Source organism: Lolium rigidum, chromosome 2 (assembly GCF_022539505.1).
Source record: "Lolium rigidum isolate FL_2022 chromosome 2, APGP_CSIRO_Lrig_0.1, whole genome shotgun sequence".
NCBI classification, from domain to species: Eukaryota; Viridiplantae; Streptophyta; class Magnoliopsida; order Poales; family Poaceae; genus Lolium; species Lolium rigidum.
In genome coordinates, this window is record NC_061509.1 from 125,069,568 (window position 1) to 125,094,753 (window position 25,186).

Genomic DNA, 25,186 nt, shown 5'->3' on the forward strand with positions numbered 1-25,186 from the left:
TCCACCACGATTAGTTCGAGTGAGAGACCGTGAGCTTGTTACTCTTGGAGGGAAACCTCCTAGTTGGCTTGGCGGTTGGTGCTCCGGTGATCTCTTCAAGAAGATTGTGAAGAGGCCCGGGCTTCTCCTTCGTGGAGCTTGTGAAGTGGTTGTGGAGCTTGCCATCTCCGGAGCGGAGGAAAAGCTAACCATAAGGAAAGGGCCATTATCCTTCGTGGGTGTGGTTCGGAGAATAGGGTGAGCCTTCGTGGCGTGGGGAATCCTTCGTGGGACCTCCACCCCTCCAAACGTGACGTACCTTGTTGCAAAGCAAGGGAACACGGGAATACATCCTCGTCTCCGCGTGCCTCGGTTATTTCTATACCCGAGCTCTCTTTCCTTGTGATAGCCATCGTGCTTGAAGTACATATATCTTGCTATCACTTGTGCTACATATATCTTGTGCCTATCTTGCGTAGCTCTAGTTGCTATTGTTACACTTAGTTGAGCTTAGCATATTTAGGGTTTGTGCTTGTAAACTAAACGATAGTTTAATTCCGCATTCATACAAGACAAATCCGCAAGAGTTTGTAATTGCCTATTCACCCCCCCCTCTAGGCGACATCTCGATCTTTCAGCTTGGTATCGCAGCAAGGTCTCTCCTTGTTTTAGGCTTCACCGCCTTGAGAGTAAAGATGTCGGCTAGTAATTTAGTGCACAATGACACAATTATCTTTGTTGGCACAAATTATCATTTGTGGCGAAATTGCTTGCTTTGTAAGCTTCGGACCTTGTGTCCACATATAGAGCAATTTCTAGATGTCGGTTTTTCTCCTCCGATGGATTCTCAAAATCTATCTTTAGAGGATGAGAAAAACTTACATCTTGAAGCTCAAGTATCTAATGAGCTTTTATTCTCTTTGAGACCCGATTTTCGTAGGTTCTTGATATATATAAAGCGAAAATCGTCTCATGAGATGTGGATCAAGCTTAAGGAAATGTTTGGTGGATCCACTTCTCAATTGGTCGGTGGTGACTCCGAGGAGCTCTCTTCCCCTTCACATCATGAAGAGCTCCAAGTTGCTTCCACCTCCGGTCGTGATGAGTTATCATCTTCTTTCACTTCACCAACGTGTAGCAAGACACGAGGTAATGATATGGTGAGTGGTGAGGAAAATTGCAATGTTGATATTGTGCTCAATAGTGATGATTATTCATCTCTATCCCATTGTAATGCTTCCTCTTTGGACTTAAACACATCTAGCATTGAAAATGACCTACATGCTTGTGTTGATAGTCCTTGCATATCATGTGTAAATTGCTTACATAGATCTCATGAAGATATGCTTACCTTGTCTTGCCCCCATAATCAAAATGCTTATATTTCCTCTAGTTGTTTGTTGACTAACAATGTAGAGGAAACCGAACACTATATGGATCAAGACATGTTTTCAAATGAGGATTCAAGAATATCTTCATCTTCATTCTCCGGTATGCACATGTGCCTTATGGCAAATGGATCAAAGGTATCTCCTACTTTGACTCTTAACACTTCCTCTAATGATGAGAGTGATGATGATGATAATGATGAAGAATATAATACCTTGGTGCATAATATGGCAATGGTATATGCTTCTCTTCATGGTAATAAAGAAGCTCGTGCTAATCTCGAATACTCTATGAATATCTTGAATAAATATAAGGAAACCATAGTGAAGTTGGAGTCCCATGTTGAAAATGAGGAAATGAGATTCACTCTCCTCAAGCATGAGCTAAAAGATGAGAAGCATGCTAATTTCATGCTTACACAAAAAATTGAATCCTATATGCATGAAAATGAGAAAACTATTGTTGATGCTTGTGCTACTAACTCTAATTCTTGTGAAGCATCTACCTTAGAGGAGAATGTTGAGCTAAGGGCTCAACTTGAGTTGCTAACTAGCAATTATAGGGAATTGGAAGAAAGTCACAAAAAGCTCTCAAGCTCTCATGATGATCTTCTAATTTCCTATGATGGGCTAAAGTTAGCTCATGAGGCAAGTATCACTAAGGTAACATCTTGTGAGCCTCATATGGATGTTAGCACAATCTATACTACAAATGTTACATTGCCATGTGCTAGTCCTTGTAATCCATCTAGTCAAACTAGTGATACACCTTGTGTTGGATTACTCACTTTGCCTTGTTGCTCTAACAATGAAGCTTCTACTTCCTCTAGTACTTGTATTTCTACTAACCATGTAGAGGAAATAAAAGAGCTCGAGGCTCAAGTCCTTTCTTTGAAGAAAGACTTGGAAAAGCGTCATGAAGGGAAATCCGCACTTGACAAGATGCTAAGTGTGCAACAATCCCCCAATGACAAAAGTGGACTTGGATTCAACTCCAATAACAAGAACAAGTCCAAGAGCAAGAGCAACAAGAAGAAGGGCCAAGACAAAGTCAAGGATCCGGCCAAGTTGGTTTGCTTCAAGTGCAAGGTTGAAGGGCATCATGTTAGATCATGCCCATTGAAGAAGAAGAAGCACTTGAGTGAGAAACAACAAGGGAAACGGCCACAAGGTCAAGGTCAAGCTCATGCTCGACCTCAAGTTGAAGATAGGCCACTTCCCAAGAAGAATCAAGATATTGTTCCCCAAGAGAAGAAATCAATAAAGAAGAGAAAGGGGAACACTTGCTACTTATGCCGTGAGAAGGGGCACTTTGCTTCTTCTTGCTTAGGTGGTACCTTATCTAACCCTATAATTGTTGATGATGATTATTCTCTAGGGAAGGATAAGAATGGCAATGTGTTTGCCAAGTTTGTTGGAACTCAAAGTGGTTTCAAGAAAAGAACCATTTGGGTTGCCAAGCCTATTGTGACTAACCTCTTAGGACCCAACTTGGTTGGGGACCAACAATCTCAAACTTGATCAATAGGTACAAATGGAGGGCATTGGAGACTTGGCTACTTCATGAAGAATTAAGGGATCTTCATATATTATATTTTTACCAAGCCAAGTCGTATGGATTATCATCTATAACTTATATCCAATGTTCCTCCTTGCGGTAACTTATACTTCAACTCATCATATTTATTGTAAGTTACTTGCCCCTTTGCATGTTTGGTTTTGTATCAAATATGTGTTTGTATTTGTTGTGTCTTACTTACCTATCTTGTGTATTCAAGTATGTTTGTTTGACTCATCATATACTTGTGTATTGTTGTGAGCCAAATGCATCTTGATGACATTTTTTTTGGCTCTCTTTGAGTGATTAATGGAACATCCCATTTTGGGGGAGTGATATGCTTTGTGCATCTCTCTTTCTTTAAAATATGTGTACATGGATACCACCACTTAGTATTGATATTGCAAGATTATCTAGTCACTATGTGGTGTGTCATACTCATGAGAAATTCAAATTCTAAATATCCATTAATCATCTCTAGTTGAATTTTAGTTGCCTCTTATTTAGAAGAAATGTTTTATCACATTGTGGGGGAGTAATATGTTTTGTACATATCACAAGCCTAGAAAATGTGAACATATGAGGTTATGCCACTTAGAGTTGATGCTCTTAATTATCTTGTTCCTAGGTGGCATGTTTGCTCAAACAAGCTCCATTCCTAATAAAAATATTTTATTACTCACCTTGTGGGCTTTTGTTTGAATATGAAATTCTTGGTGCGGTTTTTCCTCAAATACATATCTCTATATCTTATTTGGGACACCGTTTGCTTCAAGTTATTTTAATCATTGTCGTGCGTGATTGTGTGACTAGTTGAAGCTATCAAGAATCTTCATCCGTGCATAGTGCTCAATTCTATATACTTATCCTATGCCTTTTATTGTGAAGTTGATCCGTTCTAACATTGTCAATACTCCACCGGAAATTATTTCCAATATACTCATTGTCTTTGACAATTGATAACCTTGTATGTGGTTGAATTTTTGGATCATCTTCACCTTGGATTGTTTCTTACTTGCTTATTTTATTTCCAAGAAATCTTTTTAGCTCCCATTTGTCTTCCTTGTCCCTTTGAAAAATCTTTTGATAAATTCTCTTAATTCATATCAAGTGTTTGTTTTGGAAGACAAACCTTTTTCCTTACGGTACATTGTGCCATTGTGAAAAGTGTAGAGGGTTTGGTTTATTTGTTTGAACCTTGCTCTTTTTGGGAGTTTTGCTATCTCATTCCTTCTTCTATGCTTTATTTGTTGAATGAGATAAATCTTTGAGCATGTTTGCTTTATTTCATCCTTTATGCTCAATGGTTTCTTCTTAGTTCATTTGTTGAACTTTGTTGAACAAATCTTTTTTGATTTGTTTCTTAGATATAATTTGGACAACAAATTTGTTTTGTGACACCTCTATGCCTTATTTAATTCTTTTGGTGTTTTGTCCAAAGTATATCTTTCTTGGATCTTTAAAAGTTTTGGTGCATGCTTATATGTAATTTGTTTATGCTTGTAGCATGCTTGCTTTCTTTCGATCCATTATGTAGGATATACTCCATCAAATCCTAAATGGCTAAGATGTGCATGAAATTCGAATTTCATCTAAATATGCACATGTTTATATGGAGTGTGTTCTATATATTGTGGTTAGTCTAACCATGTTGGACCCAATAAGTTTGGGGACCAAGATGTACTTGAATGATGTTTTAGGTACATTGGAGATGCAATGGAGGCTTGTCTCATCTATAAGGAAGGTGTTGTCACCATATGAGGATTGGAGTCAAGCTAGGATGATCGATGAACTCTTATCCACTACATCAAACCATTGCCATCTCGGTAACAAGTATCTTATTCATGCACTCTCATATAACATCCAACCTCTTGTAGGTTGTATCTTGGCATGAAATTACTTATTTCGAAAATATTGCGGTTCTTGAAAAACCCTTTTAAAGTAAAACTTCTTATTGAACACTTGAGTAATTTGAGAAGATGCATATGATAGGTTATATATATATATATATCATATTTTATGATTCACCTATCACAAATATGCCCTCTAGCAATTTATTGCATATCAATTCCTCAAAGAGCTCTTGTGAACAATATTGATGAAATTGTGAAATAAATCCGTATTTGTGATACTTGTTGCCTCTCTCAAAACATTTCAACTAGCTTTACTTCCTTATTGTTAGTTGTGATGTTTTTGAGATTTTCTTGGTTGAAGCTCATTCATATACCACAAGTGTGTAAATTGGAGCCATAGGCTATATATGCTTTTTAAGCAAATATCCTTGGTATATTTTATGACTTCATCTTGGATATCATGTCTTATTTATTTTGTTAGCCTCTTGTGTGTGCATGTCTCTTTATGGATCACTATATCCACTTTAGAAACTTATATACATGAAAGCGTTAATCCATCAACTTGATATCCTTGTTCCTTGCCAATCATCTTTTACCCTTTTGCTTTTAGTGGTGTTGGTAAAGAAGATTTATGAGTGCTTGGTTTACTTGTTTTTTCTTCATGCACTCATATCTCGTAATTGTTGGACTCAAGTTATTCTTGATAAGCATTTTATTTTTATCTTGGGTATGTTCTAAATAATATAGAGGGAGTGAGGATTCCATGTTTGTGCATATTGTATTCAAATGCAAACATTATAAATTGTGCACGAACCTTGGGGAGCTTTCTTATTTTATTAAGAGCACTATATCTCTCTTATCATGATATCTTTGTTTGTCCAATTGGATCTTTGATTGCTTGCTTTACTTGTTGAAGCTCACTTCACCATGTTATCTTTATGCAATCTTTGATCCTCAATATAGTTTGATTTCCTTCAAGTATTCATCATTGGATATGTGCACTTGATTCCACTCAAATTATGAGAAGTGCACACTTTGGGGAGGAACTCACATTATATTGGCCTTCTAAATTTTTCACCCATTTTGACAATCGATGCCAATGGGGGAGAAGTTTAGAGGGTTTAAGGGAATGGTTTTATACTTAAGTTTGGTTTGTGCTTAAGTGTTTTGCCTCTCATGCATTCCATATTTATATGTCTTGCATGGTTGTATATATATAGTGGAAACTATCCCAAAGGTTAATCTTGACAATGTATGCAATGAATTCATGTTCATCACACGTGCATACATTGTGGGGGAGTTTTCTCTATATATATTGGTTCTACTCACATTCATTGCATTTGTTGTAGTTGTGTGAGTAGAGCCGGTTTTGATATGGACTAGTAGCTTTGTGTTACTTGACCATATCAAATACAACCTCTTGTATACAACTTATTCTCGGATAAGTTGCGTACTTGTCACTAATATTCATTATATAAACCCTCTTATTGTGGTTGTCATCAATTACCAAAATGGGGGAGATTGTAAGGGTACATTGCCCCTATGTGTGGTTTCGGTAATTAATGACAACCCCTATGGACTAATGTTTTCATTGAGTTTATATGAAGGAATATTCCATAGGTACTACTTGCTCTCCATGTGTTGGATTCAAGTATGGATGCCATGAAGATAAAGGTATAGCTTGTGTATTGGCATCAAGATCATCGGTATGAAGATATATACATGTGACATGATCAATAAGAAGAAATGAGGATGGAGTTCTTATGTGGAACTCAATATTAGCCATGCTCTATCTTATGTGAGTATGTGAAGATACAAGGTTGAGTTGGGCAAGTTCAAGATGAGCATCTCAAGTGAATCACATACTTGAAGCTTGCCATCCATTTGGTGATAATGGACTTGTGAAGATGTGTATCAATGGAGCTTTCCCATCATAGTGTATGGGGGAGCATTTGTGAGTCTTCACGAAGCAACATTGGTCATGTGAGGCATTCCGGCTTGAGTGAAGCTTGAAGAGTTATCATCAAGATCAAGCGGGATGCGCAAGGCAAAGGTATGGCCTTGCTAGGTTTTCCTTTTCCGGTCTCAAGGTGGATGTTGGGAGACCGGATTATAGGATAGATAGCCGCACTATCAAGAGGGGCTTTCGGTTGGTTAACTTGATCACATCGTCTTAGGGAGCTCAATCCTTGCATGCGTTGCATATTCTTATTGCTTCTTGGTATTTCTCGGTGTGAGGTTCTTGAGCTTGTTGCTAGCTTTACAACAAGCCCAAGTTCATCGAAAACGGAGTTCACATGCATCTTCTATTGCGTTTTCGAGGTTGGGTGATTTTACCGGTTATTCATGATATAAGGTTCTACCTTTTATATTCATGATAAAATCCCCTCCTACAGATTCTTTGGTTTTCACTTTCCATAAGATAGCATTTGTTGTTATCTTCCAAACAAAATTGGTTTCATGTTGATCGGAGTTCGGGAGCAATTGTTATTAAAGAAAAGGTAAAAGAGAAAAAGAAAAAGAAAAAGAAAAAGGGGGGGGAGGCGGCCGGTTGCCGCCCGGCCTGCCGGACCGCATGCCGGCCCACCCGGTCGACCGGGCGGCCACCGGCCCACCAGCCGGGCAGCCCAGCTTGTCCTCCGGTCCGGCCGGGCCTTGACCGGGCCGCCGCCCCAACCGGCCCAGGCACCGGACCGCTCCTCCCGGCCCAGTCCGCCTCCCCGGCCCGACCGGGTCCCCCACCGGGCCGCCTCACCGCGCCAGGCCCATGCGGCCTGGTTTCCCCCGCGCGGCCTGAGCCAATCCGCCGCCCATGCGCGCGCCCTGCCTCGCCCGGTCGGTGGGCCGGCCGGACCGGACGCCTGACCGGCCTCCCCGGCCCAGGCTCCGGTCGGCCGGCCTGCTGGCCGGCTGGGCTGCTTTTCTTGCCCGATTTTAATGCGATTTTCACCCTTCTTTTTCCCCAACGGTTATTTTTCTCCCTAGACTATAAATAGCCCTTCTTCCACCTTGAGCAATGACTTCTTTCCCATTCTCTCACCTCCATTGTTGCATTTGAAGAAGTTGCTCTCTCTCTTGTTCCCCCCATGATTCTTGCTCATATTTGAGGATTTGAGAGAGGAGATCTAGATCTACACTTCCACCAAACCATTTCTTCTCTTAGTGAGGGAATCTCTTGGGATCTAGATCTTGGAGTCTTTAGTTGACTTTCCCCCTTGTTCTTCCTCTCCAATCTCATCCTAGCATTCGTTGCTTTGGTGGGATTTGAGTGTGAAGGACTTGAACACCTCCGGTGTTCTTGCTTTGCATCATTGCATAGTGTTGAGCTCTCCACCACGATTAGTTCGAGTGAGAGACCGTGAGCTTGTTACTCTTGGAGGGAAACCTCCTAGTTGGCTTGGCGGTTGGTGCTCCGGTGATCTCTTCAAGAAGATTGTGAAGAGGCCCGGGCTTCTCCTTCGTGGAGCTTGTGAAGTGGTTGTGGAGCTTGCCATCTCCGGAGCGGAGGAAAAGCTAACCATAAGGAAAGGGCCATTATCCTTCGTGGGTGTGGTTCGGAGAATAGGGTGAGCCTTCGTGGCGTGGGGAATCCTTCGTGGGACCTCCACCCCTCCAAACGTGACGTACCTTGTTGCAAAGCAAGGGAACACGGGAATACATCCTCGTCTCCGCGTGCCTCGGTTATTTCTATACCCGAGCTCTCTTTCCTTGTGATAGCCATCGTGCTTGAAGTACATATATCTTGCTATCACTTGTGCTACATATATCTTGTGCCTATCTTGCTTAGCTCTAGTTGCTATTGTTACACTTAGTTGAGCTTAGCATATTTAGGGTTTGTGCTTGTAAACTAAACGATAGTTTAATTCCGCATTCATACAAGACAAATCCGCAAGAGTTTGTAATTGCCTATTCACCCCCCCCCCTCTAGGCGACATCTCGATCTTTCAACTTGCAGGTAAGATCATAAACAACGAATATCTTCATGAATCAATAACATGTTCAGATCTGAGATCATGGCACTCGGGCCCTAGTGACAAGCATTAAGCATAACAAGTTGCAACAATATCATAAAAGTAACATCTACGGACACTAGGCACTATGCCCTAACAATCTTATGACTATTACATGACCAATCTCATCCAATCCCTACCATCCCCTTCAGCCTACAGCGGGGGAATTACTCACACATGGATGGGGGAAACATGGCTGGTCGATGGAGAGGCGTCGGTGGTGATGATGGCGATGATCTCCTCCAATTCCCCGTCCCGGCGGAGTGCTAGAACGGAGACTTCTGGCTCCTGAGACGGAGTTTCGCGATGTGGCGGCGTTCTGGAGGGTTTCTGGCGACTTTGACTTCTCCCGTGCGTTTTTAGGTCAAGGCCGATAAGTAGTCCGAAGGAGGGCGTCGGGGGCCAGCCGAGGCCGCCACACACTAGGGCCGCGCGGGCCCCTCCTGGGCCGCGCCGGCCTAGTGTGTGGGGCCCTCGTGCCCCCACCTGGCTTGCCCTTCTGGCTCCGTAAGTATTCGGGAAAATAGGGCCTTCGTCAAAATCCCGAGGTTTTCCCGAAAGTTGGATTTACGCACAAAAACGAGACACCGGAACGGTTCTCGTCGAAAACAGCGTTAGTCCGTGTTAGTTGCATCCAAAATACACAAATTAGAGGCAAAACAATAGCAAAAGTGTTCGGGAAAGTAGATACGTTTTGGACGTATCAACTCCCCCAAGCTTAGCTTATTGCTTGTCCTCAAGCAATTCGGTTAACAACTGAGCGATAAAAGAACTTTCACGAACACATTTGTTCATATGATGTAAATATTCTCATGCTATGGCTAACACTTAGGCAGTTCATAATAAGATACATGCAAATAAGATCATCCAATAGCTATGTCAATCATGGAAAGGTACCAACAATTAATAATAAGCATCATGAATCATATATATAAGCAGGATTGCAATGTTCATAAGAGAGTATGATAAAGTGGTATCTCGCTTGCCTGTATTTGATCGGCAAAACATAAATGCCCGGGCACCTCTCGGAGTTCATAGAAAGACTAGAACTAGTGATTGTCAAAGATAAAAGCATCAAAGTTATACCACAATCAATCATATTTTGAGACAAGCATATTATACTAAGAATGACAGTTGTGCTCTCAAGAAAGTGCTCAAAGAAAGGATGGAGACACAACATAAAAGTAAAAGATTGACCCTTCGCAGAGGGAAGCAGGGATTAACATGCGCTAGAGCTTTCCATTTGTAAAGCAGGAGTAAAATTATTTTGAGAGGTGTTTGTTGTTGTCAACGAATGGTAATGGGTACACCAACTACCTCGCCAACCGGACTTTCAAGAGCGGCTCCCATGAAGGACGTTATCTCCACCAACAAGGTAGATCATCCCTCTTCTCTTTTGTTTACACACGTATTTTAGTTTTATTATGAGTGACACTCCCCCCAACCTTTGCTTACACAAGCCATGGCTAACCGAATCCTCGGGTGCCTTCCATCAATCACATACCATGGAGGAGTGTCTATTTGCAAAATTAAGTTGCTTGCTGATGGATCAGAGCAAAACATGTGAAGAGAATTATTAATGAAGTTTGATTAATCGGGCTGGGAACCCCATTGCCAGCTCTTTTTGCAAAATTATTGGATAAGCGGATGTGCCACTAGTCCATATGAAAGCCCGTCAAGAGTAAATGACAAGGTTGAAAGTGAAACACCACATACTTCCTCATGAGCTATGAAACATTAACACAAATTGAGAAGCATTTTTGAAGGTTTAAAGGTAGCGCATGAGAATTTACTTGGAATGGTTTGAAACGCCATACATAGGTATTTATGGTGGACACTCTGGAATAACTTGGTTTTCATGTGTTTGGAGGCACGAGCAGCGTTCCCGCTCAGTACAAGTGAAGGCTAGCAAAATACTAGGGAGCGACAAATCAAGAGAGCAATAACTGTCATAATCATGCTTGCGGCAAAATAAATTAACTGAAGCATAAAAGTGATACAAGAACTCTGAAGCAATGTAAATCATTGAGGCTTAATTGACTCTTGTTCAGTCATATGCATGCGTGAGCATGTGCCAAGTTTCAAACGAATTATTCAGAGGAGGATACCACAATATCATACCTATCTCTGAATAAAACAATGCAAGCAAACATCCATGACATGCTACTCATATTAATAAATTGGAGCTAAACATGAGAGATAATGAACTACTAGACTTTCTTAAATGACATATACCTCACATGAACCAACTAAGCATGCTCACATGGATGAGTATATGTACAAAAATGAAAACAAATAGAGTTCATACCAGCCTCTCACCATAATCAGATTGTCGAATATCGTCATCATTGCCTTTCACTTGTGTAGCTTGGATAATATAAAATGAAAACCACGCTCCAGCCACCGAAGACCATTGAACTCATAAAGAACTTTACAAAACCAAAGAAGAACAGCAAATATTTTTGGTGTTTTCGAATTTGAGAACAAGAACAAAAGGAAACAAGCAAACAAAGCAAAATCTTTTTGGGTTTTCTTATAGCAAACTAGCAATAGCAAATAAAGCGAAACAAATGCAAGAAACTAAAGTAAACAAGTGGTGAAGAGAAACAACAGAAATATTTTTGGTCTTTTTGTGTTTTAGGAAAGAAACAAAGCAAGAACAAGAAAATGAAAACTAAAAGAAACACAGAAAAGCGAGATGGCAGAAATCTGCCAAAACCTGACAGCAGTACAGAAATCAATTTTTACAAAAATCTTACGTTGCTCAGCTCGAAAAGTGTTCAACTAATGAAAGTTATATAACACCCTGGGGAACATGCACAAAAATTTGGCAGCTCAAAATAACGTTCTGTCTGTGCGCACGAATTTTTCTAGTAACAGTCCAGAATCTGTTTTCAGGCAGCACTTCCCCAAATATCATCTCCCTCTCATTAGAAAACCACTCAAAGAGACTAAACAAGTATGTACAAGTATCCAGCAACCATAATATGCAAAGAATGAGTGATTCCGGTATACCTCCCCCCCAAGCTTAGGCTTTTGGCCTAAGTGGAGTTCAATCCCATCGACCCCATGAGGTAGTATCTCCGTAGTACGACGAAGATGGATCATCTTCCGGGTATGTGCTAGAAGAAGCACCCGGATACGTGACGGTGTAGTCGTAGGAGGGCTCGGCGTCCTCGGAGTCATGCTGCTGGTGGAAATCTTGTATCTTCATATGTTCATCCACCTCCTCCTTAGTGCGCGACCATGGTTGCCTGTCAATACGGAACAAACCTGGGTCGGGGAAGAGGGATTTCTTTCTCATCCCCGTCAGCAAACAACATTCTATAGACCATATTATCTAAAGTGGAATCAGTAGTAACAAAATGATGGCTTTTCATAGCAGCGATATCAAGCCTCCTAGGGGTTAATGGCACATCATTAGGATCAATAGGAAGTCTTAAATGTGTTAAAACGCGCAATGCAATAGTTCCTCCAAAAATAGGCCCCCTGTTAGACAGGCGGCGAGCAATAAGAGAACCAAGATGGTAAGATGTCCGTCCAGTAAGTGCAATATTCAAGAAAGCAAGATGGTAACTAGAAATATTGCTAGTGTTCTCCCTACCAAGAATGCTAGTAGCAATGTAATATGCAAAATATTTAATGGCGGGGAGTTGAATGTTCCTTATCTTGCCACGCTGAATGGTGCGACAATCATCATTGGTGATCCCTCGATAAAGCTCCAACAAGTCCCGGGGTTGTCATCAATCCTCCTTGCTGTACCTACGAGGGCAATATCCAATGCACGACAAAATTCTTTCAATTCCATAGTAACAGGATTACCATAGATCTTGAATGCAACTGTCGGCTCATATTGCGTGTTTTGGAACTTGAAGCTCTCGACGAAGATTTTGGTGAGCATGCAGTATTGCTCCCTTTCATCTCCCACGTAGGTGGCTAAGCCCGCCTTGTTGACAAGGGTGAAGAAATCATCCAGTATCCCTGCATTTGTCAGAAAATCATAACATGGGAAGGATGAAGCATTAGGAGCCCCATTGTCCTCTTCGGGCGCGAAGCTAGGCGCGATGATATCCTCATTGTACGATCGCCTAAGTTGGGTGGCGGTCCTAGAAGGCCTCCCGGTGCTGGTTGTTCCTTTCTTGAACAATTCTCCAAAGTTGAACTTCTTCATCTCTTTTCTGAAATTTTCAACAAGTGATATAAAATTTGATTTGGTGACATATAATCAAGGGGAACTGCTATAGGAACTTGCTAGAGTACTAATCATGCATCAAAACTAGTTTATACCACTTAGAACAAGCATGTAAGATCACTAAACATGTTACCTACAGCAGCAAAATATTCAAGATATACTCAACCAAACAAAATTCTACTTGGATAGGCGGAGGAGTCACATACCGGAGAGCAAATGTGCCAAATTTCAGACAGAAATCTGGGCTGAGCAAAGAGATCGAAAAATCCTGAGCTTTTGAGCAAAAACGCGAGTGAGAGAAAGCTGGTTCGAGTTTTTTTCGGGAGAGAGAAGAGTGTGGGAGGAAGAGATGCTAAAGTGGGGTAAAGGGGGGCCCACACCACAGGGTGGCGCGCCCACCTCCTTGGCCGCGCCGGCTGGTGGTGTGGCACCCTGTGGTGCCCCACAGGTCATCCTCTGGTGCTCCCAGGTGCCTCTTCGAAAAATAGGACGAACGGTATAATTTTTGTGAATTTTTGAAAACTTTGAAAAATGCACATTTCTGGGTATTAAGTTTATTATTACTGGCCAGGAAATTTTTTGAAAACTCTAATTAACTAAGGAACTTTGCAAAACAAAAGTGCTACAGCAAATAAGACAAATGGAGTGAGAAAGAGATGTTGTTTACCTCCTTTATGCACATAAAAAGTATTCGTTAACAAGGTTGATCAAGTCTTGCCACCGAATAATTTTTACATAACATAAGAAGAAATAAACCTCAAATCAATCATGTTACCTTGAATTGTATTGATATGGATCCAATCATAAGAGTTTGATATTCTTCTTTAGGCTCATATATAGGACAATCAATAGTTCCAACTTTGATAGTTCTCACATTAGAAATAGTATTGACTCCACATACTTTATCGATCTTCTTGGGGAAATAGACGGTATGCTCCTTATCATCAACATTGAAAGTAACCTTTCCTTTATTGCAATCAATAACAGCCCCTGCGGTGTTAAGAAAAGGTCTTCCAAGAATAATAGACATATTATCATCTTCAGGCATTTCCAACACAACAAAATCAGTCAATATCAAGCAGTTAGTAGTAACTTGAACAGGAACATCCTCACATATACCAACAGGAATAGCAGTAGATTTATCAGCCATTTGCAAAGATATATCAGTAGGTATCAACTTATCTAGATAAAGTCTCTTGTATAGAGAAAAAGGCATAACACTAACACCGGCTCCCAAGTCACATAGAGCAGTTTTAACATAATTATTCTTAATAGAACAAGGAATAGTAGGTATACCTGGGTCGCCCAACTTCTTTGGAACTTTACCATTAAAAGAGTAATTAGCAAGCATAGTGGAAATTTCCTCATTGGGGATTTTCCTCTTGTTAGTAACAATATATTTCATATACTTTGAATAAGGAGGCAATTTAATAGCATCAGTCAAAGGGATTTGCAAGAATAAAGGTTTCATCCAATCACAGAATTTATTATAGTGTTCTTCTTCCTTTGATTTTAGTTTCTTAGCAGGAAAAGGCATTTGCTTTTGCACCCAAGGTTCCCTTTCATTACCATGTTTTTTAGCAATAAAATCTTCTTTAGTATACTTTTTATTTTTATCTTGCTTTTCAGGTTCTTCTTCAACCTCTTCTTTATCAGAAGCATCATTCTTATCATTATCTTTATTATTATCATGTTCATTACCACTTTCAGTTTCAGCATCAGAAATAGAAATACTATTAGGATCATTAACAGGTTCAGAGGATTCTACAACATTCTTATGTTTCTTTTTCTTTTTCTTAGATGGAGCACTAGTTTTAGTTCGTTGAGAATCTTGTTCAACTCTTTTGGGGTGTCCCTCAGGATATAGAGGATCCTGAGTAGAAACACCACCTCTAGTTGTTACTTCATAAGCATGTTTTTCTTTATCATTATTTCCCAACAAGTCATTTTGCACTTTAGTGAGTTGATCAATTTGAGTTTGAACCATATGAAAATGTTTAACAAGCATCTTAACATCATTGGAGGTTCTCTCCACAATATCATGCAATTCACTAATAGCTCGAGAATTTTCCATTAAATGATTCTCTACTCTCATATTAAAATTTTCTTGTTTAACAATATAATTATCAAACTCATCTAAGCATTGTGCAGGAGGTTTTGAATACGGAATATCTTCTCTAGTAAAGCGTTCAAGAGAGTGTACCTCAACCATGGATGAAGGGGGAGTTATCTTACATAAATCTTCTATAGGAGGTAAATTCTTCACATCTTCAGGTTTAATACCCTTCTCCTTAAGAGACTTCTTAGCTTCCCTCATATCTTCATCATTTAATTTAATCATACCCCTCTTCTTCAATATCGGTGTTGGGGTTGGTTCGGGTGTATTCCAATCATCATGATTCCGGCCTATTTTAGCCAATAATTCTTCGAGCGTCGTCCGGAGTTCTTTTCCCGAAAACACAACCAGCACAACTATCCGGGTATGCCCTAGACTCAATGGTTAGTCCACTATAAAATATATCAAGTAAATCATGCTTTTCCAAATCATGGTCAGGCCGAGCTCTAATAAGAGAGCAAAATCTCGCCCAAGCCTCCGGCAATTTCTCTCCATCTTCCTGGTCAAAATTATAAATTCTCTGCAAAGCAATATGTTGAGCACTAGCAGGCAAGTATTTCCGGAAGAAAACATCAAGCAATTCTTTTGGACTTTTAATAGAATTAGGTGGCAAACTATTATACCAAGTTTTAGCGTCATCCTTTAATGAGAATGGAAAGATTTTAGCAACAAAGTAAGTACGCTTCTTAACATCATCGAGAAAACAAGCTACTCGAGTAGATAACTCAATCATGTGTTCAACGAGCACTTTCTTTTTCAGTACCACAAAAGGGTGTTTTCTCAACAATAGCTATATGAGATAGATCAAGAGAAAAATCATAATCTTTATCCTTAATGTTTATAGGAGATGTGGCAAATTTAGGATCGGGAGACGAGTTTATATCTAACGAGCATGTTACTGCAAGCAACTTCTTAATTTTTCTTGCATCAGTAGTAGCATTGCATTTTTCAATAAAATCATCATCAAGTTCCACATAATCTTCATCAAGATCATCACTAGAGTATTCAACAGACTCAGGTGAATTAACAGGTGTAACCGCATTTTCATTAGGAGTTTCTGTATTTTCAATTTGTCTAGACCTAGCAATTGTAGCATCTAGAAAAGATCCTAACGAACCATCATTATCAAGCACAGTAGAAGCATCATCACAATTATAAGAGGAATTTTCAGATTCAAGCGAAGTACCGAGCATTTGAAGCTTGTGGTGGTGAAACAAGTTTACTTATCACGGATGGTGAATCAAGAGCAGCAGAGGTACTCGAGTTGTACCTTTTCTTGTAGTGGATGGTAATATGGCGACCTTAGTATCGCGAGGTTTACCCATGATGGAGAATTTGCAGCGAACAATATCAATCCAAGTGAACTTCCAAATAAAGCTATGTTCCCCGGCAACGGCGCCAGAAAATAGTCTTGATGACCCACAAGTATAGGGGATCGCAACAGTCTTCGCGGGAAGTAAAACCCAATTTATTGATTCGACACAAGGGGAGACAAAGAATACTTGAAAGCCTTAACAGTGGAGTTGTCAATTCAGCTGCACCTGGAAACAGACTTGCTCGCAAGAGTTTATCAATAGTAACAGTTTTATAGCAGTAGTAGTAGTGAAATAACAGCAGCAAAGTAACAGAAACAGCAGTAGTGATTATAGTAAACAGCAGGATTAAAATACTGTAGGCACGGGGACGGATGAACGGGCGTTGCATGGATGAGAGAAACTCATGTAACAGTCAAGCAGGGGCATTTGCAGATAATAATAAAACGGTATCCAAGTACTAATCAATCAATAGGCATGTATTCCAATTATAGTCGTACGTGCTCGCAATGAGAAACTTGCACAACATCTTTTGTCCTACCAGCCGGTGGCAGCCGGGCCTCAAGGGAAACTACTGGATATTAAGGTACTCCTTTTAATAGAGTACCGGAGCAAAGCATTAACACTCCGTGAACACATGTGATCCTCACATCACTACCATCCCCTCCGGTTGTCCCGATTTCGTCACTTCGGGGCCATTGGTTCCGGACAGCGACATGTGTATACAACTTGCAGGTAAGATCATAAACAACGAATATCTTCATGAATCAATAACATGTTCAGATCTGAGATCATGGCACTCGGGCCCTAGTGACAAGCATTAAGCATAACAAGTTGCAACAATATCATAAAAGTAACATCTACGGACACTAGGCACTATGCCCTAACAATCTTATGACTATTACATGACCAATCTCATCCAATCCCTACCATCCCCTTCAGCCTACAGCGGGGGAATTACTCACACATGGATGGGGGAAACATGGCTGGTCGATGGAGAGGCGTCGGTGGTGATGATGGCGATGATCTCCTCCAATTCCCCGTCCCGGCGGAGTGCCAGAACGGAGACTTCTGGCTCCCGAGACGGAGTTTCGCGATGTGGCGGCGTTCTTGAGGGTTTCTGGCGACTTCGACTTCTCCCCGTGCGTTTTTAGGTCGAGGCCGATAAGTAGTCCGAAGGAGGGCGTCGGGGGCCAGCCGAGGCCGTCACACACTAGGGCCGCGCGGGCCCCTCCTGGGCCGCGCCGGCCTAGTGTGTGGGGCCCTCGTGCCCCCACCTGGCTTGCCCTTCTGGCTCCGTAAGTATTCTGGGAAAATAGGGCCTTCAGTCAAAATCCCGAGGTTTTTCCTGAAAGTTGGATTTCGCACAAAAACGAGACACCAGAACAGTTCTGCTGAAAACAGCGTTAGTCCGTGTTAGTTGCATCCAAAATACACAAATTAGAGGCAAAACAATAGCAAAAGTGTTCGGGAAAGTAGATACGTTTTGGACGTATCAAAAACCCTAGACTATCGTAGATTAGTTTAGCTTGATATTGATAAAGCATGATCCCCATGTCATTATAAATCTAACATGAACAATGGGGCAATCGGCTCTTTGAGCCGATCCACAGAACAACTTAAGAGCCGATCGGGGCTCGTATTTAATGTTTACGTGTTTGCCATGCAGAAACTAGTCGAAGCAAACCATCACCTTCCCGACCAGGTATAGGTCGGTGGCACACCCTCGTAAGCACCGGGACGTGTGCCAGAAGGCATTGCGGGCCGTCGCCCGAGGGACCAGGGTCCACCGCAATCCTGGGAGCCTCCCGGCTCTATGGTGTTGCCCGTCGCTACTCGCCGGTGGGTTTTTGACAGCAACAATACTTTCTATATCACTGATGGTTTAATAGACCATTAGTTGCTAGGTGAGTTGGGCTAGGCTAGTGGTGGATCAATTCCTTGCTGGATTCTTTGGTTTGTTGTAGTGGTGATACACTTGGCTTTAACCAATCTTTCTTGGGATTAAACTCTACTGACTTTTCCCATATTTTGCCAGCATCAAATGGTTTACTGCCAAATGATGATGCAAACAGGGTATTCCTACCCTTTTGGTTTGTGTGTGTGATGCACATGCTGATATTATGAGCAAAACCAAGGTTTCCTAGAATTTGTGTTGTTGTAGAGGGTTTGCTTCTGTGTTGTGTTAATGCTTGACCTGCTCCTCCTGGCTAGCTGGTGCTGGAATTACCTCACCATTCCTTGATCAACAACAAACAGTTCTTGGTGGAATTGTTGCTGGATGGTTTTGGTTGCTTGGTGTTCTTCCTGTTCTATCTGTACTTGTTGTTCTTACCCTGATGAAGCTCTGTCGATGGCTTCAAGGGTTTGGTGGCTGAAAAGTTTATATACTCCTTTCTGGGCACTTCTTTGGTCGACAGCTGGGTGATGTGTGTGTGGTGACTCTTCTCTGTGTGTGTGTGTGCTGGTGAGCATGCACACTGCCTTGTGAGCTGTTTCTACTGCTCATGTTGGTACTTGTGTGTTATGGATTAGCTCGGCAGAGTTGATATTATTCTTCAATTTGCAAGTTTCTTTACTGACCTGCCAAGTGGCTTTGCCACTTGGCCTAATGTGCTTTTCTGTTTTCATGTTTGTTTTTGTAGGGATCAAGAAGATGATCAAGAATGTCTCAATCCTCTTGTTGATCAAGAAGATCAAGATGAAGATCATAGTGTAGTTTAGCTAGTTACACTATTCATTGTAATTTTTCCTTTTCTTTTTCATTTTCCAATTTCTGAAATGTGTGATGTGATACGCGTACAGCACGCGTCCGTTGGGAACCCCAAGAGGAAGGTGTGATGCGTACAATGGCAAGTTTTCCCTCAGAAAGAAACCAAGGTTTATCGAACCAGGAGGAGCCAAGAAGCACGTTGAAGGTTGATGGCGGCGGGATGTAGTGCGGCGCAACACCAGAGATTCCGGCGCCAACGTGGAACTCGCACAACACAACCAAAGTACTTTGCCCCAACGAAACAGGTGAGGTTGTCAATCTCACCGGCTTGCCGTAACAAAGGATTAGATGTATAGTGTGGATGATGATTGTTTGCAAAGAACAATAAAGAACAATAGCAGCAGATTTGTATTTCAGATGTAAAGAATGGACCGGGGTCCACAGTTCACTAGAGGTGTCTCTCCCATAAGATAAATAGCATGTTGGGTGAACAAATTACAGTCGGGCAATTGACAAATATAGAGGGCATGACCATGCACGTACATGATATGATGAGTATTGTGAGATTTAATTGGGCATTACGACAAAGTACATAGACCGATATCCAGCATGCATCTATGCCTAAAAAGTCCACCTTCAGGTTATCATCCGAACCCCTTCCAGTATTAAGTTGCAAACAACGGACAATTGCATTAAGTATGGTGCGTAATGTAATCAATAACTACATCCTCGGACATAGTATCAATGTTTTATCTCTAGTGGCAACAAGCATATCCACAACCTTAGAACTTTACGTCACCGTCCCAGCATTTAATGGAGGCATGAACCCACTATCGAGCATAAATACTCCCTCTTGGAGTTAAGAGTAAAAACTTGGCCGAGCCTCTACTAATAACGGAGAGCATGCAAGATCATAAACAACACAGGTAATAGATTGATAATCAACATAACATAGTATTCTCTATCCATCGGATCCCGACAAACACAACATATAGAATTACAGATAGATGATCTTGATCATGTTAGGCAGCTCACAAGATCCGACAATGAAGCACATGAGGATAAGACAACCATCTAGCTACCTGCTATGGACCCATAGTCCAGGGGTGAACTACTCACTCATCACTCCGGAGGCGACCATGGCGGTGAAGAGTCCTCCGGGAGATGATTCCCCTCTCCCGGCGGGGTGCGGAGGCGATCTCCGAAATCCCCGAGATGGGATTGGCGGCGGCGGCGTCTCGATGAAGGTTTTCCGTATCGTGGCTCTTGGTACTGGGGGTTTCGCGACGAAGGCTTTAAGTAGGCGGAAGGGCAACGCGGGGGCCACACGAGGGCCCCACACACCGGGGCCGCGCGGCAAAGGGCCGGGCCGCGCCGCCCGTGGTGTCGGCGCCTCGTGGCCCCACTTCCTTTCCCCTCGGTCTTCCGGAAGCTTCGTGCGGGACCTTGGGCGTTGATTTCGTCCAATTCCGAGAATATTTCCTTTGTAGGATTTACGAAACCAAAAACGACAGAAAACGACAATCGGCTCTTCGGCATCTCGTTAATAGGTTAGTGCTGGAAAATGCATAAATACGACATATAATGTGTATAAAACATGTAGATATCATCAATAATGTGGCATGGAACATATGAAATTATCGATACGTCGGAGACGTATCATGATGTAATAAATAATTCATTTGAATATTGTAATTGACAATGTATTTATGTGTGAAGATCAATAAAGCTCAAGTTTCTCTAATGAGCTATTTGTGAATAATTGATATTCATTTCTTATATGTATTGTCATTTTTTTATTTTTCATATTCAAATTGTTAATTGTTTGAATAAACAATTGTTTGAATTATGAATAATCTTGGTTTGATTAGAGTTTGAGTTTCACCTCAACTCATTTCAAATTCAATCATGCAACTTAAGATAAGGGATGCAAATGTTCCCCTCTCTTCTCGAAACCCTAATTGCAGAAAAGATCATGTCCAAGTTTGTCGCACTCTCGAAACCCTAACCCTATCTGGTGTTGAGAGAGAAACTTGTCCCCTCTAAGATGTATTTTGCAATAAAGCGCGAAATTTCCCCAGATTTTATGATGCAATGCACATCCCTTTCTAAAATCTACCCCGCAATCGTCTCGAATCCTGGGATATTACAGAGTTGGTATACGAAAAGCCAAACCTATCAGGAGGAGTTGAAGGCGTGGACTATGGGATAGTCTCCGGAGTTGACAACACCGAGGCGGAGGAATAGTCTTACCCTAGACATCTCGGAGTCGAGCAGCGTAGTGGCTTACTTAAATAAGTTGCTAAGCTCGTCATGTCTCTTAAGTTTGAGTTGTAAGAGTACTTAAGTAATATCGTAGGGTCTTCTCATCGAACCTGTGAGAATACCAACTTGTTAAGATCATGTTTGTAATATAATCTGGAGTGTTATGACCTGCAATATTTCTGTTAGACCACTCTGCGGGATGTGATATTTGTGAAAAAGTTCTTTCATGAAGATCATATCAACGACTTGTATACTACAACATGAAGTGTTATGCTGGGTCACTTCACTTGAACTCCTGGATCGATTTGTTTGTGGTGAATTTGTTGGAATATGTGAACTTGTACTTCTGTCATGATGTGTTAGAATGGTATTACTATGATGTTGTCAATATATTTGTTAATATTTTGCTGTCAATCTAGTGCTAAATAAGCAAAGATGTTGTCAAACTTTCGTGTACTTTTATGCATAGGCAGGTCTCCACTAGGTCGCGGGTACCCGCCACGGGGCGGGTATGGTGGCGTTCTTGACCCGCCAGCGGTATGGAGGTGGGTGGCGGTGGCGGGGAGAGGTGGGCGGGGTGGGTATGGAGGTGGAAACCCCGCCTCCATACCCGGCGGGTGCCATCCGGAACCACCTCGCCCTGCAGATCCCTGGCGCACCGCCGTGCTCCACCGCAACCCCGCCACCGCGTCCCTTGCTCGACGACCACGTCCCCTGCTCCGCTCGCAGAGGAGATGCAGTGGCCGGGGGCGCAAGCGAGGAGGTGGCCTGGTTCTATGGTTTGGGTTGGCCTCCGGGAGCCACTCGAGCGGGAACGGCCCGGGAGGCAAGTGGGGGATCTTTGGCTACTTTTTTCCTTTGGTTCCTTCTCTCGGGACTCTTTCCACCGTCTCGATCGCTCCCGTAGTTCTGACTGCAGCAGCGACCATTCGCTGGGAGATGAGAGATGTTGCCATGGCAGCGCGCGCCCGCCTAGGGTGGTCACGGGCTGGCTTTGTTGCGAGGAGCAGCGAGAAAGGAACCATGTTAATTGTTAAGCGCGCATGGTCAAACTGTACCTGTACTTGCAGGTAATGGTGGCACCTACTCAACTGACAAAATGGCCACACTGTCACTCGTTTATTAGTATGGCTGCCTATGGCTGGCAGTAACAATTCATGGGCTAGTGCTACTGTGTCATCCGCCAACTACTACCCCGCAAATTCAAAGTTGTTGTGAACTTAAATTGCTCTCGCCGATCCAACGCATTCAACATTTTGAGGAATCATAGTATCTTTTACGAGGATTCGGCTGAATTCGAGGATGGTACAACGAGGTGAAAACTGAAAAGCTGAATCTTCGGAGGGTTTATAAACGATGGAATGGACGGTAATTTCTCAATGAAAGCCAGGGAAACAACGAATTCAGGAGTTTCTCTTGTCGCTCCGACCAGATTAGATTCACATGAAAAGACTATCACGAAAAATCCACAGCACATTTCAACTTTATGAGCAGTCTTGATCGTCAAATGGCAGAGAACACGAAAAGGGAGAGAACAAGGCAGCGAATGAGCAACTGTATACTGATTCAAGGAGGGGAGTGGCAGGGGTTGGAGTAATTAACCGGACGGCCGGCGGTGCAGCTTTAGTTCGTCGCCGCCGCCGCTGCCGCGTCTAACGAGGACGGCATCGGGGAAGATATGGACAATGCGGCCGCCGGCGTGCTGCCGTTGCTGTGGGTGGAAGGCTCGGCCGTGATGATCTTCGTGGAGGTGGAGGTGGAGCTCGTCGGCCTCAGCGCTCTCATGGGGCTGGCCAGCGCCCACGCCCAGCTCCGGTGGCTCCGAGACCCCGGCTTTCTCGTGCAGCCACCGCCGGCCCCGGCAGCGGCAGCTCCTTCGGCAGCGGAGAGCCAGTAGGAGGACGACGTGGGACCCATGCCGCCGAAGAACCCGGCGCACTTGATCCGGTGCTGGTGCTCGTACGCGTCGCCGTCTTCGTCCTCGTCGTCTTCATCGGCGCCGCCCAGGTGACCCTGCGCGCGCATCTTGTTGGCCTTGGGCTCGCGCTGGGACTCGACGCGCCGGAGCGTGCAGTCGCCGAAGGAGATGCGCTCGAGGAAGTCGCCCGAGAAGCTGCGGCTGCCGCACCCCACGGAGCGCGAGCGCGCCACCTTGCGCCCGAAGGACGACGACGACGACACCTGGCTCTGGGTCGGGCTCTCGGGCTCGCCGATAGCCTCCAACCCGCGCCGCCCCGACGCCCCGGAGCGCAGCTGCTGGTCCTGCGCGGCGCCACCTCTGGACGCCCACGCCGCCGACGCCACCGAAACTGACTTCCTCCTGGCGGCGGCGCCACCGTTGGCGTACGGCGTGGTGGAGTCCGTCTGGTGGGCGTACGAGGAGGAGGAATTGTAGAGGAAGGACCAGAAGCTCTTCTTGCGGGGGCTCTCGGCCGTCACGGACGAGGCGGCGAAGGACGGGAAGTGCTGCTGCTCCTCGGGCCTCGGCGCCACCGACTTGCTCCGCTTCAGCCCGCCTCCGGACATGGAAGCGGACAGGGTGGCCGAGGCGGAGGAAGACGAGGAGGAGGAGGAGGAGGTCTTCTTCCGGTGGAAAGGCGTGAACTTGCGGGATCTGGCTGAGGAAGGGAGCGGCAGCGGGGGCTCGGCGGCGGCTCGGCGGAAGGACGGCGGCGACGAGGGCGAGGCAGAAGGCGGCGGGTGGCCGCCGAGCGGGAAGAAGGGGCTGGACTTGGAGGAGGAGACGAGCATCCCCAGCTTCTCTTGCAGGCAGAAGGCGCATATCCCGCCGCCGGCCGCAGCCGCCGCCGCCGCGGCACCTGGCCTGTACGGGTGGTCGCTGCAGTACTGGATGCCGTCCAGCGGCAGCAAGCCCGCCCCGGCCTGGCCGTCATCCTGATCCCCCACGCCTACCGCCGCCGCCTTCTCCCCCATGTTCTGCTTCTTGGGTCTCTGGCTCTGCTTCTTGGCAGGACGCGCAAGCTGAGTGCGCACCGTCCCCGCACCTCAGGATCTAGCTTGGGCGCGGCAGTGCACAGAGAAGCTAGCAAACTAGCCAGATGATCCCCGGCATTTGGCCGTTTGGTTTGGCTGTGCTCTATGTCTCTCGAGTCTCGATGTGATTGATTTGCCTTGACAACTGGATAAATCGAGTGTTGTTGATCCAGTCCAGACGAGATGACACTCGAGATGAGAGAGAAAGAGGACGAGGCAAGTAGTCGTCGTACAAGCCGCACTAGGGACTGCAGGGAGAGAGGGGGAAAGAGTGGACTGGACGGAGGAGAGGAAGACGCAAGCAAAGGGGGTGTAGGGAACTAGGGATCCGGTGGGTAGAGGGGTAATGGATTTGGCTTGTGTTTATCTGTGTTCGTGCCTTATTTTAGCGCCATTTCTGCAATCTTTCTTCGAGTTTCCAATATCCTGGATTGTGTATAGGGGCTACTGAGCTGTGCCTGAGCGGCATGGAATACGAGGTACGGGGCGTGGCAGTGCATGGAATACGAGGCACGTGGGGGCGACTTCTTTTCATGCACCACGCACCGTACTCCTCGTTGGTCTCTTGCCAATGACCTAGATCGCTTTTTTTGTTTTTCACAAGAGCAGCCTGGTACCCTTCGGCCCAGACCCAATTTTCTCTTTTTGGCAAATGGCTCAACCCAGTTTAACTGGGTCCTCTAGCATCTCCGACCCATTAGGACCGGCCCGACTTAAAATGGATCTGAAAAATGACCGCAACGTTCGTTTGTGTTAGGTCACGAACGCGAAATAGACTTTTGGATAACGATTGACCATTTGCCCC

At 43.8% G+C, this 25,186-nt stretch overlaps 1 protein-coding gene across 1 annotated transcript; it reads right to left on the reverse strand.

The window, feature by feature from the left end:
• Positions 1-22,840: 22,840 nt before the first annotated feature.
• Positions 22,841-24,321, reverse strand: LOC124690077 (vitellogenin-1-like). The gene has a single exon (XM_047223512.1). The coding sequence runs from the start codon at positions 24,319-24,321 to the stop codon at positions 23,011-23,013; it is 1,311 nt and encodes a 436-aa protein (XP_047079468.1). The 3' UTR covers positions 22,841-23,010.
• Positions 24,322-25,186: the final 865 nt, after the last annotated feature.

What these genes read in the sequence shown, in the direction of transcription:
- LOC124690077 (XM_047223512.1), bottom strand. Translation starts at nt 24,321, where the DNA reads ATGGGGGAGAAGGCGGCGGCGGTAGGCGTGGGGGATCAGGATGACGGC.